The sequence below is a fragment of the Abramis brama genome (assembly GCF_963993115.1).
Source record: "Abramis brama genome assembly, chromosome: 5".
NCBI lineage: Eukaryota > Metazoa > Chordata > Actinopteri > Cypriniformes > Leuciscidae > Abramis > Abramis brama.
This window is the reverse complement of record NC_139967.1, coordinates 14,151,427-14,171,829: the sequence shown is the minus strand read 5'-3', so window position 1 is coordinate 14,171,829 and position 20,403 is coordinate 14,151,427. Positions and strand designations below refer to the sequence as shown.

The following is a 20,403-nucleotide window of genomic DNA, read 5'->3' as shown; positions in this document are numbered from 1 at the left end:
TGTTTAAAGAAACATGTGTTAATTGAACCAAATGCCGGAATTGAATCGGTTGGGGCTGTAGAGTGATTACAGCTGGGCTTAAACGAGTTTCATAATTACGTCCTTAATGAAGAACTCTGAGAACTTGAGGGCAGGAGGGGGGGATAGAGGCGAGGACTGAGATGAAACTGAAAGAATATTAATTAAAGAGTGAATATGGTAATTAATCTTTTGAATAATGCATAACCTGAAGGTCACAGAAACCAAATCCTAGTGAGGAAAACATCAAATGAACTTCAGAACTGTGTCAATGAGGAATACAGTTATTTTAATACAGGTACATTAGAAAAGTGAGCATTTATAAGACCAGTCAGAATTACATAAATAAACATATTTCACTAAATTTAGTTAGTCACAGAAGCAGTCATATTTAAATGTACCACAAGGTTCGCCTTATGTTACATTTAAAAGTGGTAATGACTTCTTTCTGACTCTGCCTATGATGATCTCATAAGTAGATACAGAAAGTGAAAGAAGAACTAAATCTTAGGTTAATTAGATGATTAGGTTAATAAGAGTTTGTGAAAGGAATGTTTTATTCTGCATAAATTGGACAGATGTGCCTGTGTATAGAAATCTCATATAAACTGACTGAAAATATTGAGTTTAGATGGGCCAGTTTGTAAAAAAATTTTTTTTTTTAAATAGAGTTTGATCTGATGCTATTAAAGCAGTATTTTGATTGCTTTTAATGTTAGAGTTTCATCATCATTCATGTTAACATCTGGCCTGATTAAAATAGTTAAAAGCATGCACACATGTGAGAAAACCTCTGCCACCCTCTTTAACCCACCCACCTGCATGCAATTTAGACGTACATGTGTGTAAGTTTAAGTGGAACCCCCTTAAATTTGCTTGCTTTAGACTGACGAATGACTATGAGAGGACCTGCAACTTCACTTCACGTCTTTCTCTCTCCACTTTGAGAAATTAGATTCCACTGAATAGCACTGTCCACAAATCCAAAACCCACTTTAAATTCAAACTAGCCTTCCTCACAGCTGCTGTTTGTTTGGTAGCTTGGCTGTTGGTCACATTGCTGTTACAAGACTCAAAATGCATGTTTATATTTCAGTATGTGTTTGTGCGAATGAGTAAGAATGAATGTGAATGTGTGTGAGAGAGAGAAGTATCGCCATGATGGCAGACTAATGATTTTTTTGTGTTTTCTGGGCTGTCAGTCTGTAAGCCAGCTCAACCTCCTCTGATTTGGTTAACAGGAAGCTCCATATGTAATGTACAAGAGGAATTATATGCAGATGGATGGAAATGATCGCTATGAGGGCTACTGTGTAGACTTGGCATCAGAAATCGCGAAGCACGTCGGCATTAGGTACAAACTGTCCATTGTAGCTGATGGGAAATACGGAGCACGCGACCCTGAGACCAAGACCTGGAACGGCATGGTGGGGGAGTTGGTATATGGGGTGAGTGCTGGGAAAATGATCCTGCAATGGGAAGGTTTTGGTGGTGGGATAGTGGCTGTGTGAAGCCAGCAACACTTAGGAGGCCTCATATATAATCACTGACCGCTCTGTCAAAATAAATGTCACAGAATCACTGTTTATTTTTTTTTGCAGGTTTCAAAATGTGTCATGCAGAATCTTTTCATATAACTGAGTTGTTTGCTTTATGAGTTTGGTGCTTGTCAGAGTTGTTCTCAACATTTATTTCCTGTGTCATTTATTTTGACACTGTAATGTGATTTTTACATTATTTACAGTCTCCTGGTGTTGCTGACATCACCCAAGTCTTTGGTCATGGTCAGTGTTTTTACACAATAAAGCTCCAAAGTAGTGTCTCTCTGCATGTTGTTGAGGCACAATGACTAAATCAATTTAAATTTATTTACAAAAAAACCCCAAAAACAGCTTCGCCCAATTTGTTCCTGGTTGCTGTTAAAGTTAAACAACACAATATATTCTCTAAGAATGAGAAGAGTGTGTGTTTCTATGCTTTTGTTTTGTTTCTGTGTGATATTCAACATATCCTGCCTATATGAGATGCATATCATTTAATAATCTCAGGTGAAGAGTGTTTAACTGGATTTTCAGTCTTTTTTTTTACTGAAATGATCTTATACACAATACTATAATGCACTGTGTATCTTCATCATATCGGTTATCAGTTAATGTTGGAATTTTTATGTATATATTGACAAATATTTGATATTTTTCAGCAGATATATAATAGTTAATTTAATTTAATATAAATGTATATTTTTCAGGCATTTATCGTAAACAATTTTTTTGTTTACGATAACAAAATGTCATGTCATGAAAATAATTCCTGGCTTCTCTGTATTGGCCAGAATTGAGCGCATCCTTACACACAATGTTATTATGAATTTTTATTTAGTTCTATTGTTGAATTTTAAATCGAGTTCTGAGTTGCATTCATAAGCAGATGGAGACAAGAAGGCATTATGGGACAGAAGTACATGGTAACATTCTGCTACATACAGTTACAGCATACAGTTAAATGTAAAGAGTGAACCAAAGGTTCTCCATTACTTGCTGTTATGAACCTTGTAAAAGTGTTGTTGGTACTGAAACAACTGGTTCACTCCTCGATTCTGCATTTTTATTGTCATTAGACTTTGAAAATGTTAAACTATCTAATCACATTTCCATGATCACACCATGACATTGTTTTTCTCATATTATAAACTTCCATGTTTCCAGAGGGCAGATATAGCTGTGGCTCCTCTCACTATAACCCTTGTCCGGGAGGAGGTGATAGATTTCTCCAAGCCCTTCATGAGTCTGGGCATTTCCATCATGATCAAGAAACCACAGAAGTCCAAACCGGGAGTCTTCTCCTTCCTAGACCCATTGGCCTATGAGATCTGGATGTGTATCGTGTTTGCATATATCGGTGTGAGCGTGGTTCTCTTCCTGGTGAGTCGTTTCAGTCCATACGAATGGCACCTGGACGAGAATGAAGAGGCGAAGGATCCGCAGACACCACCTGACCCGCCCAACGACTTTGGCATCTTTAACAGTCTCTGGTTCTCTCTTGGAGCTTTCATGCAGCAAGGATGCGATATCTCGCCAAGGTTGGTGTATTGTTTAGCCCGTTCTTGTCTCTCCATCCTCATCTTTCTCTCTCCCCTCATCTTTGCATTTTATGGTTGTCTCGTATTTCATGGTGCATATATGTTATTTTACTTGGGGTGTTTCACTTGTCAATAAGCTAAAGCTTATCTCCGTCCTAACCCTTAACTCATTCTATCATTGTGTCACTTCATTCATTCACTCAAACACTCATCAGTCACAATATTGTCACTACAACTGTTCCTGTCTTTCTCCACTTTTCCTCTTTTGAAATATAGCTTGTGTTAAATCAGTGGTTCTCTCTTTTTTTCACTCCTCTTTGGAACTAAAGAAACTTTCGCTCCACATTCAGCCAATAATATAATAATATATCAGTATTGCTGCCAAGTTTTGGCACTTATAATGACATATAATCATTTAACAGATGCTTTTGTACGAAGCAACTTAAAAATGAGAAAAAACAACAAACAATTTAATGCACATGAACCAATGTCATGTGCAGTTACATTATGAAGTTTTTATTCAAATGCTTGCTGTTTAATAATAAAATATTACATTCTTTTTAAAAACACAATGAAAACTGCATGTTTTGGATAATGATCCAGCATGTTTGCTGAATTATGAAAAGTTACAGTCTTCACTGAAAAAAGTTGGAAAAAATATATTAAATAAAACAGGAAATGTCTTTTATGATATCCAGAAATAAATGAAATAATAAACAAATGATACTGCTTTACAGGCGCAATGATAAAAGGTTAGTTCACCAAAAAATGAAAATTCAGTTATTTACTCATTGTCATGTTTCAAACATACTGTAAGTAAACAAGATTTGAGAACTGTCTTGCGCTTTGAGAACCATTGCTTTAAGTGATGCTTGACACCAACTAAAATAATTTATATTCACCATGTGTTGACTGTAAAATGTACAGATTTTCTCTCTTTCACTGTCTTTCTCTCTTTCTTGGAGGGCTACCGTGTTCTTGCTGCATGTCTCTATTTTACTGTCAGCAGTTTGGTGTTTATAAACTGTTTCAGTGGAGGATTGTCAGCCCTCTTCACTCATTCCATCGTTCTTCTATTCAGTCATTTGATTTTCCTGTCCATCTTACTCACCAAATTCCTCTTGGATTTGTCTTTCATTCTTGAAGTGATCTTTGTGACCCTGTTCTCATCCTCATCTTTCTTCCGGCCCTTCATTAGGGAGACCTGCCCAAACAGAAGCTTCAATTGTACTTTGAGTGATTGTTTTGTCCGTAGCTTGAAGACCTTTGCATCATTTATCAGCAGTAATAGCTTTAATATGTGTGAAATTGTTAATTGTTAACCTTTCACAGGGGATTTGTTTGCTCTCCTATTGTCTCTCTGTCTCTCTCCCTCACTCCCTCTCTCTCTCAGGTCTCTGTCTGGCCGTATTGTTGGAGGTGTGTGGTGGTTCTTCACTCTGATCATCATTTCATCCTACACTGCCAATCTGGCTGCTTTCCTGACTGTGGAAAGGATGGTCTCGCCTATAGAGGGCGCAGAAGACCTGGCCAAGCAGACTGAGATCGCCTACGGAACGCTCGACTCCGGTTCCACTAAAGAGTTCTTCAGGGTAAGACAGCAATAGAAATGTTCTATCAAATGCAATATTACCACAATTTTTAGCCAAGCTGGTGTGGTTATTGATGATAGTAAAAATAGTGTTCAGTGCCATTGTTTCCCAACCATATCTTGATTTTATTTACATCTACACTACCATTCAAAAGTTTGGGGTTGGTATGATGTTTTTGAAAGAAGTCTCTGATGCTCCCTAAGGATGCATTTGCTGTGGAGGTGAAGACGACAACTCCCATGATTCCACGCTCATTCACGGCATCAATCTATGACTTTATAATAATAATAATACATTTTATTTGTAATGTGTTTTTCTTAAACCCAAAGCGCTAATTCATACCTTTGTTATTGTTTTGAATAAACGATCTCTAGCGGTGAAACTTACATACTGTGCCTTCAATGGATCCTTGCTAAATAACTAAATGGATGTGCCAAAAAAAAAATTCTGCCTGTCTGAACAAAGCCTAATGTACATTATTCAACTCATTAGCCATAGTAGCTGAACTGAATTTGTCAATTAAATGAGACATTCAAAATGTGCAGTATTGGAAAGGACTTTGTTACAGGATTGAAAAACACTGATATATAGGATTGAGGGAGTATGTGATATTGCTATGATGACAGTTTATAAATGTCATACTTTATTGGCTTAATTTACACATTAGAGGAGCAAGAATATAAATGATTGTTGCCTAACACCTAGAGATGGGAAGTCCGATTCTTTTCCGCAAACTCTTTTTTTTCTGACATTTTGTTTCAATAAACTGGTTAAAAAAAACGATTCAGTTTGTTTACATAACCACACAATGATGTCAGGTATACACAACTCTATTATTAAAGCACCCAATAGTCAGAAACAGAAACATGTTGGACATGCTCGAAAGACTCAGTTCAGTGTACTGTTGGACTAACTGGAGTGGTGTATGAGTTGACAAAAACCGGTATCATATGATAATATCATATACTCCTCGATATTGGCTCATTTCAAGATGGAGAGACTGTCAGACAAGTCTGTAAGTGAGTTTTGATTGATTAACTTGCTGAATTGAGCCAAAAACTGTTTCAGACAGTTCAGTCCGATTTGGTGAGCTGGTTCAGCCAGTTCACAAAAAAAAACAGGGGGGAAAAAACGATTAGTTAGCGAAGTTGTCGCACCGCACTGCAACAGCTTGAAGCATGTCTACACTGGACGCAACAAAGCAACTGTTGCAAATCTATTTGTTCTTTGTGTCAGAAGTAGCACGAGTGCTTGGAGTACATCAGAAATAAAACGGGACATCAGTTCACTGTCGGGATTTATTGTGTCGTGCCGGATCCAGTGTAGACAGCATCACTGATTATTATGGTTTCTTATTGCGCATTCTATTTGCTTTGGTCGCGTTGCATCGGGCCGCTCACGTCTGGTGTAGACACAGTGTTAAGTAACTTTAATACTAAACTAGTTGATATAAACGAAAGCACATATTTGTGTGCATTTACCTGCAAGAAATTCTGACAATAAAATATGATGACAGACTACTGGCAATCTGACAAAGACATGTCACCACAGACACGCAACCATCTTTGACTGAAAACATGTTTTACTGAATCTTTGCCATAAACCGTTTTCAAGTGAGGTAGCCAGGGGGCAGAGTGTGTGTTCGTGTCTGTCCATGTGTTTTGAGATGACAGGGAGCAGGGCAGTTTTAAGATGACCCAGATACAACACTGCTGATGAGCTCATCCTGTCATTTCACCTTAATGTCACGATTACTCGCTAATGCGTGTGTGTGAAAGCAGATATACATGTGCACACACTCATGCACGCACTTAAATCAGTCACTCACAGTCACTGTCACGTCGCAGACCCCCTATAGAGTGGTTGGAGTCAGAGTTTTAGAGAGAGAACACATGAAAAGAGATGCCTTCTGCTCTTCTCTCTTTCATGAGTTGTCATCTGCTAACACACTGGATCAGAGCAGAGATGACAGGAGAGCAGCTGACATGGAGTTGGACTGAATGTGATGTGGAGACAGTCTCCACCTTGTGTTCATAACTTATTATTTCAGAAATAAATAAAAAACATCATGTCAATAGAAGTGAATTCTGTTTCCTGTCTGTACTAGCAAGTAATAAAGACAATTCAACTTATTAGATGGTGATGCTTGTTTAGAGTTTAGGTTTTTACGTTGAAAAAACAATGTGCATATATTGTTTCAGCCAAACGGACCCCACAAGTAAAGTGATTTAAAGGAATAATCACCTTCATGTCATTCCAAAATTGATGACTTTATTTCTTCCATGGAATACAAAAGGAACATTTGCTGTGCTGGTACTCTTTTCCATGGAATTACAATGAGTGAGGTCTGACCCTTTCAAACTTCAAAAAGGATGCAAAAACACCATAAAATTATCGCAAAGAGGCACATGAGACTATTTTATTTAGCAAGGATGCATTAAATTTATCAAAAGTGATGTTGAAGACATTTACATTGTTACAAATTTTCTTTTACTGTTTTCTTTTAGATCTGCTGTGTAGCCGAAAACAAAGTTTGTTGCATTATTTTCCTGTTATCACTGTAAAGCTGCTTTGAATCTGTATTGTAAAAAAGCACTATATAAATAAAGGTGACTTGACTTGACTAGGGATGCACCATATTTCGGACACCATATCGGTATCGGCCAATATGTTAATTTTTACTGGTATCGTTATCGGCCCAATAAGAAAATTTGGCCGATATATTAAAGCCGATAAATAATGTATTATTTCCTTCAGCTGAGACACTTCTGATGCGCACTGTTCGCCATGATGCTTTTGAATTGCTGAAATATGATTGGAATCCCTCAAAAAAGGAAAATACAGTTAAGTTCAACATGCGCAACGAAAAAAGTCATAAAAGCTACATAAATTATAATGAGAACATCATAATTTTGTGCTTGGGATATGGCTTTTAATGTTGAGACTTTTGTTTTTGTAATCAGGCTCTCAAAATGTTATACAAATTTGGATTTAGATTTATCGGCCAATATATCAGTCATCGGCTTTCAAATATAAAGGATTATCGGTATCGACCAAAATGTTCATATCGGGGCATCCCTAGACTTGACTTGACAAAAAAATCAAGTATCAGTTTCCACACAAAATATTAAGCATCACAACATTGACAATTGTTAATAAGAACATTGATATTAATAAGAAATGTTTCTTGATCATGAAATCAGCATATTAGAATGATATCTGAAGGATCATGTGACACTAAAGAGTAATAATGCTGAAAATTCAGCTTTGCCATCACAGGAAAAAAAATTGATTTCAAAATATATTAAAGAAAACAGTTATTTCAATATTATTTAAAAATGACTTTTACTGTATTTTTTATCAAATAAGGGGAGACTTATATAAAAAATTGTACCGACCCCAAACTTTTGAAAGGTTGTGTACATTTTAAATGACTGATAGTCATTGCATCTAGTTGGCTCTCAATACATCATTTAAAGAAGCATTTTGGGGAATAATCACTCATCTAATAGTGTAAATTGGGACTATATGTTTATCATGTCTGAAAAGAGTCATTATTTTTGCATTTGTTTTGTGTCTCCAGTGGCACAGAAATTGCACACTTCCCCCTTTGAGTTCTACAGTTTGTGCCTGAAAACGCAAGAAAAACACATTCACTCATACACCAGCAGTGTGTAGGTCAAGTTAACCTACTTGCATGTACGATACTTGTGAGTGTATGTGTGTAAAACTGTGTCCTATAAAAGCAGGACTGTGTGTATCTGTCCTAATAAATTTAGGTGTGTGTGTGTGTTTACCCCAGAGATATCCTGTCCGCTACATGGCCATTTATATCTAGTCTCACAAGAGATGGACACAGAATATTTTGGTTTATGAAACTTAAGTTTGCAGAAGGACAGAAGAATTCCAAGTATTAGTACAACCATAATTTATCTGTTCTTTCATTCATTCATTCTGTGCATTCTGAGTGTGAGGATATTGTGTTAGATAACTGTGTGTTGAAATGCTGAGTTTTTTTCTTAATATAGTCATGTACTTTAACTCCAGATACAGGGCTTGTTTTAATGTCACCGAAAGGAAAAGCCTTGGACAGGCAAGCATGGCAGATGTTTCTTCCTCTAGAGAATGTGAGGGAACTTTGCAGTGATTATTTCAAGAGCTCTTAATTTTCTGTCTTTTCTTCTATTATTTTATACTCTGCTCTTGTCAGGTTTAGTCTCATTATTGAAGGAGGCTCCAAGATCAAATGTCCCTGAAGGATCTTGTACAAAAGACTCATTGAGAGGAGAGTTTGAGGTCTTTAGTTGACAATGTGTCTGGGGTGGGATGTACATGTTGTAAGACACCTGAAACTCAAGAAAAACACATTCACACATTCATTTATACACTAGATGTTTGTAGGTCAAGTTTAAATCAATGTTTCTTGATTAAATTATGTTTTTTGGTTTTAAATCTAATGAGCATTTAAATGGCAGACCATAGCATATGGCAGGGTGCTGCATGTGTACTGATGAAAAGCTAGAAATGCTCCTGGAATACAGGATATATATGTAACAAAAATTAGCTATTTTCAAATAATATAGTGGAGAATTATCAGTGGTGGCTAATGATGGGCTGGTGTAGGTCCCAGTCCCAGTCCATCCCTTGCTGAGAAGACATTTTAGCCTGTAAAATGTCATAAAACCCATTTCTATCTCTCTGAACCTCCATAGAACACGTTTCTATCTTTCCTAACCTTGCCATTAATTTCCTTTCTTTTTTCTCTTTCAGCGTTCAAAGATCGCCGTCTACGAGAAGATGTGGTCCTACATGAAGTCCGCCGAGCCTTCCGTGTTCGTTAAGACCACCCCCGACGGAGTGGCTCGCGTGCGCAAGTCAAAGGGGAAGTTTGCGTTCCTGCTCGAGTCCACGATGAACGAATACATCGAGCAGAGAAAGCCTTGCGACACTATGAAGGTGGGAGGGAACCTGGACTCCAAGGGCTACGGTGTGGCCACGCCCAAAGGGTCGGCATTAAGGTGGGTGGAATAATATAACAATTCCCTCTGTTGTTATAGTATTCCACCTACCCTGATTCCACCATCTCTCTTTTCTCTCTGTCTTCATGTTTTGTTTTTCATTCTTATTCTCTCACCCTTCTACCTTTTCTCAATCTCTCTACCTCAAACTCTTTTTCATTCTTTTTTGTTTATCACTCTATTTGTCTCTCTTTCTCTTGTGGTAAATGACAAGGTAACCGTGTCTTGTGTGTCAAGTTTTTTGTTTTTTTTAGTTATGTCTGTTGTGTTAATGTTTTACCGTGTTTCTCTCTACAGAAATGTAATTTAACTTGTTAATTTACAGTCCATTTTTACAGTGTGATGCCTGTTGCTGTTGATTTCCTACACCCTTTTCTCCTGTCCTCCTCCTCCTTTTAAATCTTCTCTGTCCTTCGCTTTGTGCTGTGATTGCAGTTCTGTAATATTTGTGTGGTTGGATTGGGTTTTTTTTCTCTGCACTGGCGCTGTTCTGCTTGCTTCCATGCATGTCTTCCATAAACTGTTTCTTGTCCTCTTGGCAACGGACTGTCCTTGCATCCTTCCCATCACTCACTAGCACTCAACCTCTTTTTCTTTCTCTCACTTCTTTCTGTTTTTCTCTCTCCACTTGGCACTACACACACCTCACTTGCATACACGCTTCTGTCTGTACCCACTAGCCGACGCAATTAACCAATCAAACGGTCCAACCACTTCACCAGTTAACCGGTCTCTCCTTTGTATTGACCCCTAACAAAAGAGCAACTGCCAGTTGCTGCAGTCTCATTAGATTTCTCACGAACCTGTCCCTTTTCTTACGAGCTATGTGTTTATTCGTTTGAAGAAGCGCTGTAAACCTGGCGGTGTTAAAGCTGAATGAGCAGGGCCTGCTGGACAAGCTGAAAAATAAATGGTGGTACGACAAGGGAGAGTGCGGCAGCGGGGGAGGGGACTCGAAGGTCAGCCTCAATCTCACCCAAACAACCATTTCCTAGCTACGAGTAATCGGCAAGGCTGTGACCTATGACCTCCGGCAACAGTACCGTGACCCTCAGGGGTGGACACGAGCAAACTGAGCTTAATGATCCGAGGACATTAGCACCACTGCGATGGCCGCAGTTACTGTCAGTTACTGTACTGCGCTGCTAATGTAATGTTTTTTGGAGATTACGTAATAAGGCAAACTGTGATCAGATGTGACCCTTTACTTGGCTAATGGAGGAAAGGAAACAGAGGAGGAGAGGAATAAAGACTCGGGTGGGTGGATGTGTAGAGCGAGGTCAGGGTCACCGAGAGCAGAGCTTATTAGGATGGTTAGGTTCTTGCGAACCTGCTTCGTGGGTTTGTTTGTGTGGTAAAACAAGCTGCTTGTTCTAGGTAGAATAGACTAGGCTCTCCTCTGATCTGTAACATCAGACCATCACAAAATGTAGTGTTGTTTGTGTATACCAAGGCTTCAGGATTTAATGGCTATCAACAGAAAGAAAAAATAGAGATGAATGGGGATCTAATAGCAATTGCAAACAAGACCAAAACTGCTCTGGAAAATGGATGTCTGTAGCACAGAGAATTGGATGAGCCTATTTGATGTTCATTATTATGTTTAAGGGGATAGTTCACCCAAAATTCTGTCATCATTTACTGTACTAGTGTGCTCCAAACATGTGACTTTCTTTCTTCTGTGGAACATAAAAAGTGTTTCTTTTGTGTTCTGCAGAGGAAAGTAAGTCATGCAGGTTTGGAATGACATGAGGGAGAGTGAGTGATGACAGAATTTTCATTTCTAGGTAAATGATCCCTACTTTTGGAGCTGTAGTTTAGCGTAGTTGTGATTACGTGTTTAAGTTGCAGTTTACAATACCCTCTAAAAATTTGGAAATGCCCTAGGTAAAGTGGCATTTTTGGACAATATCAACATGACTGTAACATGTTTTGGTGTAAATGCATTCACGTAACTTGCAGTTATCATTGAAGATCAGAAATAATGAATTTGTTCTTAATTAAATATTAATGGCAATATATGCACGCCACAGTCAGCTGTAAGGCCTAAATACTGGATAAACTTAACTCGAGTTTCTTTTTTGCAGATTTTTGGGTCCGCATGCCTTCGTAGCTTTACCAATTGATTACCTATTAAGGTTAGTACACAACAGACCAATTAGAACACAGTTTAGATATTTAAAAATAGCTGTAGTATTTTTCTGTGTTCTCAAATCATATTTATTTTAGTTAATAAAATGTTGTTGTTTTTTTTCTTCCAGTTTGTGTTGTCCCTTGTCAAGTCTTCACAAATGACAAATATTTATGCTGATATTGTCCACATCACTATGCCTATGGTGTTTCCAAACATCTGGAGGGCACTATATGTCGAGTGTCTGTTTGTTAGTGTCATATTTCTGGTCGTGGCAAAAGAGAAGTGCGAAGACTTTTGGTATCTTCACATCTCCAATCAAATAGTCAGATGACAGATTTTTTTTAAAAGGCCATCTTTGATCTTTGGCCTTTGGCCAACTCCCTGCTACAAGTATGCAAATCCTTTTGGAGCTGCTAGCTCTCTCAGATTATTCCCTGAATTGGCGTGTAATCCATGGAAAAGCCGTAGCTCCCTTGTTGGTGGGATTAAAGAAAAACTATAAGACCACTGGGACAGACAGTCCTGAAGGGACTAAAACATCACAGGAAAACGTGAGAATTCTAATTAAACACTCCTAGAAATCAAAGGTGGAGAAAGATCTGGTGCCGTATTGTAGACTCACTAAACGCACATTTTCATCTGCATACGAATGCACAGAAAACCACAAACAAGCACAAATTCATTATACTCACACACGCACACTTCTAAATTAATTTATGGCCACTTTTCTTTAGCCCCTGTGCCTGCAGAATGGTCACCCTGTGTTCAGCCTATCATGAGGGCAAGGTAGCCCCACTCTGTCCTGATTGGTCTTCAAAAGCGGGTTCACTGCAGTAATTGGCTCTCTCTCATGAGTGGCGTCTGAGCTCTAAAAACTCAGAGGAAGATGGCCGCCTAGTCCTTGCATTGATAAGTTGAGCATGCTGGGTGGAGGGTGTCTAGTCTGTTATGACATCACAACTGCATGTTTCTCATTTATTGACCTGAGTCTGATCCAAAATGCATGAATGGAGTAATTCAGCAAACCTAGCAAGTATATTATACTATTATTAGCACACATAGCAAAATTAAAAACAGCTGATTAACTGCAAATATAGAGAAAACTCCAACACATACAGCATATAGCTTTACAATGCAAACACACAGTACAGTACAGAGTGTGGTGAACAGTGGTGAAAATCCACCCCAAAACAGTAGGATGTATTGATGAATATAGGAATCAGGACCCCGTTTTTCACAAATGGATTACTGAAAAAAAGCTTTTTTTTTTAGCTGTTGGCGATTTGACACACTTCTGAGTTCTTTGAAGCTCATCATAGAGTCATGTGCTCTCGAACCTGTGTATGCTGAAAACAGAATTCAACCATGGCCACTTCATTCTGACGAGAGCACCCTGTTGAAGTACAGTAGGAACAATATTTAGTTATTTATTAAAAATTTTGAATAAAATTGGAGAAACCATATTTGCACAGTGCTGTTGCATTGAATAAAAGTGTGGATTTTCAATTATAATATAAGTAAATACGAGTTGAATGTACTCAAGCATTAGGTCCATCTCTCCATAAACAGATCTCATTCTTTCAAGGTATTATTCGTCAGGTGTCAAACCATTCGAGGTCCGAAGCTGGCTTGTGTCACCGTGGTAAGTATGGTATATTTGCTTTGCTGGATTACAACTCTCATCATTTAGCAGAAGGAAAATAAACTGAGTTTCCCAGCAGTCCTGCTGATGACATACTAACATCTTACAAACGGAAATGTCCAGAAGGAATAGTAACATCTTTGTTTCCATTATTTTGTCTGCTTTCGTTTAAACTAATGTTTTTTTTACAAATAAAATTTGCCATAGGATGCGTTATGCAAATATCTACGAATGCCCCGCGAATATTAATATTCTGTTTATTATTTATGTGCTGACTTTCATAAGGGCTTGGTGTTTTCGTTTGTAAGATGTTTGGCTTCAGCCCTCACCCACCACAGACCGGTTCCCCTTCTGACTGCTGGGTCCTGTTTATCTGTTAGTCAAGTAAGGGTTTTTTCTCCCGATGGATCCGGCTTGCTGAATACTGGGTTAGAAAAGCTGCATTCACACCACAATTACAATAACCAAACTCATCTGCCCAATGCTCTTTGTAATTATGCTCTGTTTGGCTGTGTTACCATGGTTACTCTCTCTGCCTCTGTTGGAACAGTGAGTGCCGATTACTCAAAGCGATAACAGTAGGTAGCACTGCCAGGTCAAAGGTCGAAGGTAACACTGAGGCTAGCCCTGCCTGCATTCCCTCTCTCTCTCTCCATCTCTCCCTCTCTTATTCTTTCGCTGTCTACGATATCAACAGCACAAGGCCAGGTGTCCTACAGTATCGCTTTGGTTAACAGATATTCGGTAGGTTTAAGTTTTAATAACATAAAATAACATAATGGTGCCATGTTATTTATGTTATTTCCCCTCGTGAAGAACTCCTGTAAACCTTGCAGTGTTGAAACTCAGTGAACAAGGCATCTTAGACAAGCTGAAAAACAAGTGGTGGTACGATAAGGGTGAATGTGGGACCAAAGACTCTGGGAGTAAGGTCAGTCTGCTCATTCATTTGCCAACAAACATATTCATATTCTACAAACATCATAACAAGCCTTACTGGTTTTGATGGATTTAGTGGATTTGGCTCCAGCTGGATTCACTTCATTTTGGCCCCTTCTTTTGAAAGCCTCTTTACAAATGTAGCAAATATCAAAACCTTTAGCATTAATGAGACAACACAACAGATCCACCCACCCACACACACACACAAAAGGAGAAATGGCATATTAAGGAAGCTCTTACCAGTGTTCGAGATTCATTATCTTAATGATGTAGTAATTAAGTGTTACATAAGTATTTTGTAGTAAGCATTCATAACAGTGATTTAGCAATTAAGTATTTCATTCAATTTTTCCTCTTCTGCTGCTGTGACATGGCCTCATTCTCAATATTGTTGGTGTTTCGTTAACTAATTAGTTTATAAATGGTCTCCAGGCAACAGTCATAGATATTTATCATCAGAATGAAAACTTAAAAGAAGCACAGTCATTCTGAAAGTATTTCTAATTGGCCAGATGAAGGGCGACTGAATGCCATATAGCATGTGAAGATGAATACATTCTGTTCAAGTGAATTGTACATACCAGGGACAAATCCTGGTCATTTTATTTCCAGTCCTGATTGAGTTTATGGAACTGCACAGCGCCCCCTGTATTAGCCAGTGGCATCGGTTTAATAAAGACCACGTTCAGGAAAGCGTGTTTGCCTGGAGACTCTAGTTGCAATTCTTTTATCCCAATTCTCAATGTAATCCAGTCTGATAAGAAAGTTAATTAACTCTGAAAACATGTCCCATGTGCATAAGCACAGATCCGTTACGAGGCTATACCACTGACTATATGGGCCTGTAACCATGGTAACCGTATTCGAGGGAAAACGGGTCTCTAGCTTTGCATTCAAGACCGTAATGCTACACTCCCAGTCCTCGGTTGCTATGGTGCCCTTTCACAGGCTTCTAGTGAAGACAGACCATGTTTGTGTGTGTCAGAGTGTTTCGTAGACAGCCAGGCTGGTGGTCACAGCAGCAGAACCGAGTCATGTTGAGGCTTGTCTGTGTTTTGAGGTGTGGCGATGGTCGCATGCAGGTGTCTGTTAATGAGTTTTGAAGGCTGTGAAGCTTGCAGAAGTAGTTCAGAGAGGGGAATTGCCATAGTAACATCAATATTCTTCCCCCCTCCTTCTCCTCTTCCTTACTTCCTCTGTTAAGATGGCAGACCGAAGAAGCCAGAGGATCCGACTGTAGCTCTCTGGTGGCAGCTTATTTGTCATGTTTCTGTACTGACTCAACTTCACCTCTAGAGGGGGCAACAGGCTCAGAGCTGGCTCTTTGTTTGTTTGTGTGTGTGTGTGTGTGTGTGTGTGTGTGTGTGTGTGTGTGTGTGTGTGTGTTTTGTTTCCATTCTGTTCGAGGGCAGTGTTTCACTGTCTCTCTGGCCAGTAGAGTGAAGGTATGAGAGGAGAGAGGGAATAACTTCTTCCTCTCTTGAGCTGCCTGAGCTTTTAATCCATTAACCTTTGACCTCTGGGCACACCTCATAATGATTTGATGCCCTTTTGAATACAGCCCTCAAGTACCCCTTTTTATTTAGTTCATCTTCTTTACCTCCAAGCAAGTTGCGTATGGTATGTGTGTAACAGGGCTTGCACGGCTACTCTTTTTTACTAGGCGAAAAGTAGTCAGCGAATCACTATTTACCTTGTTTATATGACTCAACATCAGCAGTCTTTGCTGTTTCCGGCAAGTCTAATTCTGCATTAATGGAGGGGGTTGCGAGAGCAGAGAAAGGTGAGAAATTGCCATTTACAGATTAATTATTATTTTTTAATTCTTAATCGGTTTCTGAGTGCCACTTAACTTAAGTTCACTTAATTTCACAATGCTTTGCAATAAATTTGGCTTGTATTTGAACTCGAAAATGAACCATCTCAGATGTCCGGAGCACAAATGTAACGTTCGCATATTACGTGCTTTGTGAAAGTAAACTGCTCTATGCTGATTTGAATACATTTTTGAATAAAGAGATTTAGTTGCTCCATGATGACCTTTCTCGCTTGTTGTGACAACTAACCGATGCCACTCCCACATGCGTCAAAGTAGCCAGAGCAACTTTTCTCTATTTACGGATATGACGAAACACGCACGGAATAGAGTGACGCAAGTACGCAATTTCGCGTGAAAAGCATTTCACTAGGTCTAAAATATAAAGTTTTAACAGGCTTACCATAGTGAAAGATGAAAACACATTTTGGAAGAAAGATTGATGGTGTATTGACTTATTTGAATTTTGTTCATTTTGAACAAAAAAGTTACATAGTGCACCTTTAAATCATTTCCAGATTATTTGAGCATACACACAAAAATTATCCTCCTGCCGTCCAATCTATGTAGAGTTGGTGCAGACCCAATGAGTCGACTAGTCGTGCAACCCCTGAGATCGAAAGTGAAGATACGCTGATGTGTGCGAATAAGTGCATGCTGGGTTGTGAAAGCTTGCATGCATATGTTTAAGGTTCTTTATTAGTTATTATATAGTAGTTTGGTGTGCATCCAAGTATACTACTTTTGTACTAACTGTGTCTCCCCCCCACAGGATAAGACCAGCGCGCTGAGTCTCAGTAACGTGGCCGGCGTGTTCTATATCCTGGTGGGGGGTCTGGGTCTGGCTATGACTGTGGCTCTGGTGGAGTTCTGCTATAAGTCGCATCAGGAGACCAAACGACTCAAACTTGCCAAAAATGCCCAGAACTTCAAACCAGCTCCTCCGTCCACTGCACAGAGTTTCACCACATACAGAGAAGGCTATAACGTCTACGGAACAGAGAGCGTCAAAATATAATGGTTCGTCTAAGGATGTTTTATGTGTATGTTTTGAATGTTTGTTACTAGTGATACCATTTCTTAAAAAAGGTATTAATGATGGGAGGTCTACTTCTGATGAGTGATGATATCAGAGTTGGTGTTCAATTCTGAGGTGAGTAAAGTTTTCCACTGTGTTAAAGCTGCTGTTAGCTATTTGTTTTTAGAATAGCAGTTGTTCTGAGAAATCACACTCGTCTCTTTAACTGCCCTAGGCACTGTAAACATAAAAAAAATAAAAATCTGAGCGTGGCCCAGTCAGCAGAGTTGGAGCGTGTCATTTTGTAATGATTTACACTACCGCTCAAAAGTTTGGGGTTGGTCTTCAAGGAGAAGTCTTTAAAGTCTCTAAAGAAGTCAGCAAGACTATAATACACACCAAGGCTGCATTTATCTTCTCAAAAATGCTGTAAATAATAATAAATATTATTACAATAGCCGTTTTCTAATTTAATGTTTAAAATGTAATATATTCCTGTGATGCAAAGCTGTAATTTCTGCAGCCATTACTCCAGTCTTCAGTGTCACATCAATCATTCTTTAGAATCCCTTCTAAAATGCTGATTTGGTGCTCAAGACATTACATTATCAATATTGAAAACAGTGATACTTAATCTTTCTTGGAAGCTGTGATTTTTCAGGATTCCTTGATGAATAGAAAGTTCAAAAGAACAGCATTTGTTTGAAATGGAAATCTTTTGTAACATAATAAATGTATTTTTTTGTCACCTTTGATTATTTACTGACCTTGAACTTTTGAACGATAATGTATATCAAATAAATAGTTACTTATATTAAAAAGGAACCATATATAAAATAAATAACTACAAAATAAATTGTGATTTATAGTGGCATTTTGCCAGTAAGAGAATTTGGCCAATCATAAAACCTCTGCCTCTCAACCTGTCACATAGGAGGTGCTCTCTAATTCAGTGCTTAAAGTGCGGTCACATTTACCATTGTTCAGGGAATTTTCAATAGGAATCTATCCGATCAGGAATGTTGCACGGAAGCAAAATATTTCCCCACACATATTTTGCATAAGTTGGTAAAGCAAATTTGCTTGAATTGAAAGTGACTTCTCTGCGAGCTGTGCTTCGTACAATATTGACAATAGACAATGGACCTTTTACCTGTCAAATTTTGCTGATATTTTACTAATGTGACCTCACTTTTAGTCTGGTGGTACTTACAGCGGCTTTAAGTCGGTGCCATGAATCAGAGGCTCCATCTCTTCAAACTTCCTGCATTTAGTTCAGTGCCTTTGGTGTCTGTGAATTGTGTTATTGTCAAAAGAATGTATCTTCCTGCAAGTCTCAAATGGGTTGGGCTGCTGTCTTTTCTTATTCTCAGATTGGAAGCCTGTCCCTTGCTGATCATGTCGTATGCGGCATGGGATAGACTCTCCGTCTCTTTGAGGCGACTGTGATTTCCCTTTAGAAAGTGGACACGCACCCAACCAAAACCCATCTCACCGGAACATTTGTCTTCTCGCCTCTGACCACAACCTGAACCAATCACGCGACAGACTATCGGATGGACCAAACACCCGCCCACCCTCTCTCAGTGCCTTACTGAACCAGTGGCAAAACAACAAAACATGCAGGCCATCCCACCAAAGTCCCGGAGATGTCCTGCTGGGTGCTGGGTCTCAAACCATATTTAAAACGTATGCTTATTATGAGAGGGAAAGACGGTGAAGGAGGGAGGGAGAGATAGACACACACCATAGAGAAGTTTGATCTCCTGATCAGTGATGACAGTGTTTAATGAGCGACAGTCAGCTTGTCTCCATGAAAACTCACACCAAAAGGGTTTCTGCAAACAAACATATTATGCAAACTGTAGTAAATGTTTTTAAAGGATTCTGCTCATTAATTTGTTTTAAAAAATTGTGCTGTGATTCTGTCCTCATCAACTTATGTTATGAATAATGTAAATAATAATTTCAGATACATTATGGCATCAGATAACTAATGTCAATATTGTTTTCCTTTCACAATTTACAGTTTATTAAGATTTTTTATTTCATAGTGCATTTACTTTGGCGAGAGAGTGAATTCATACTGTGTGAGTGTGTGAGAGAGAGAGTGAATATTTCCGTTTTCTGTTCTCAAAACCCAACAAGGGTGGAAGATGCTGAATTGTTATTGCCATATTACTTTATTCTTAAACATAGGGGATAAATAATGACAACACATTCATATAGCATCTGCAACAACAACAAAAATAAAAAAGCATATTCATCACTATCATAGATAAGTTCTTCAAGTCAAGTTTAGGAAACAACAGCAAAATGTTTAATAGTTTGTATACTTTGGTTTTAAAAATACTTTAATGAACTGTGATTGTCACAGAGGTATGATATCTGTTAAACCGATTTAAAAAAGAAAAAAAAAACACATGGATCTTTGATTTTATAGATCCAGATAAAGCCACTCTGTTGAAATTCTTAACATTTGTTTAGATGGTAAAATGCATATTTATTTTGAAGATTTTATATAAACTGACTTCTGTATGATTTCTAAGTGAACTTGCATGTACAGTAAGGATGAAAACTGCTTTCCCCTCAGTAAAGCCTCCCTTGACATGCCCCTCTTCCCATATCCTCCTCCATTCCTGGTTAAAAATAATAAAAGAATGAATAGAAAATAATGAAATGATCTAGATACATCCTGATGAAAACAATAGTCTGTCCCGCTGCATGACTGCATCCCACTTAAACATTTAATTTTGTAAATAAAGACAGATTTAAGACAAATTTCTACTGACTAATGTGTGATTTTTGCTTCAGAACCAATGCGTTTGTACTTGTGTATATGTATTATTATGTCAAACATTCTTTTTTTTTTATTTTCTTTTTTTATTGATGCTTACATTCTCCAAGGAATTTCAGTTTGTCTTATGGTTGTCTGTGCACATTAGGCTGATAGGAGAAAGTATTGTAACGTTGAAAAAACACCTCATATTAATTTGATGTCATCTTTTATCAGGGCTGACAGCTTCCCACTGACCGACATGTTCCACTAAACCACAAGAAGACCATAGGATCATGTCAGAAGCTTTGCATTCTAGATTACTGTAACATGAAGAGATGATCTTATTGATAATAACTCACTTACAA

General features: G+C 38.3%; 1 protein-coding gene across 3 annotated transcripts in view; it reads left to right on the top strand.

The window, feature by feature from the left end:
- The window catches only part of gria3a (glutamate receptor, ionotropic, AMPA 3a), a 37,040-nt gene extending 17,000 nt beyond the window's left edge, over window positions 1-20,040 (top strand). The window contains exons 10-16 of one of the 3 annotated variants that reach the window (XM_084114627.1): window positions 1,260-1,466; window positions 2,724-3,097; window positions 4,491-4,689; window positions 9,460-9,707; window positions 10,552-10,666; window positions 17,014-17,261; window positions 18,633-20,040. In XM_084114627.1, the coding sequence (XP_083970753.1) occupies window positions 1,260-1,466; window positions 2,724-3,097; window positions 4,491-4,689; window positions 9,460-9,707; window positions 10,552-10,666; window positions 17,014-17,259 (1,389 nt within the window). In that variant the 3' untranslated portion in view covers window positions 17,260-17,261; window positions 18,633-20,040. Of the gene's footprint in view, window positions 1-1,259; window positions 1,467-2,723; window positions 3,098-4,490; window positions 4,690-9,459; window positions 9,708-10,551; window positions 10,667-14,299; window positions 14,415-17,013; window positions 17,262-18,632 lie in introns of all 3 variants that reach the window. The other 2 variants (XM_084114628.1, XR_014606254.1) reach the window with 2 other exon arrangements.
- The last annotated feature ends 363 nt before the right edge of the window (window positions 20,041-20,403 follow it).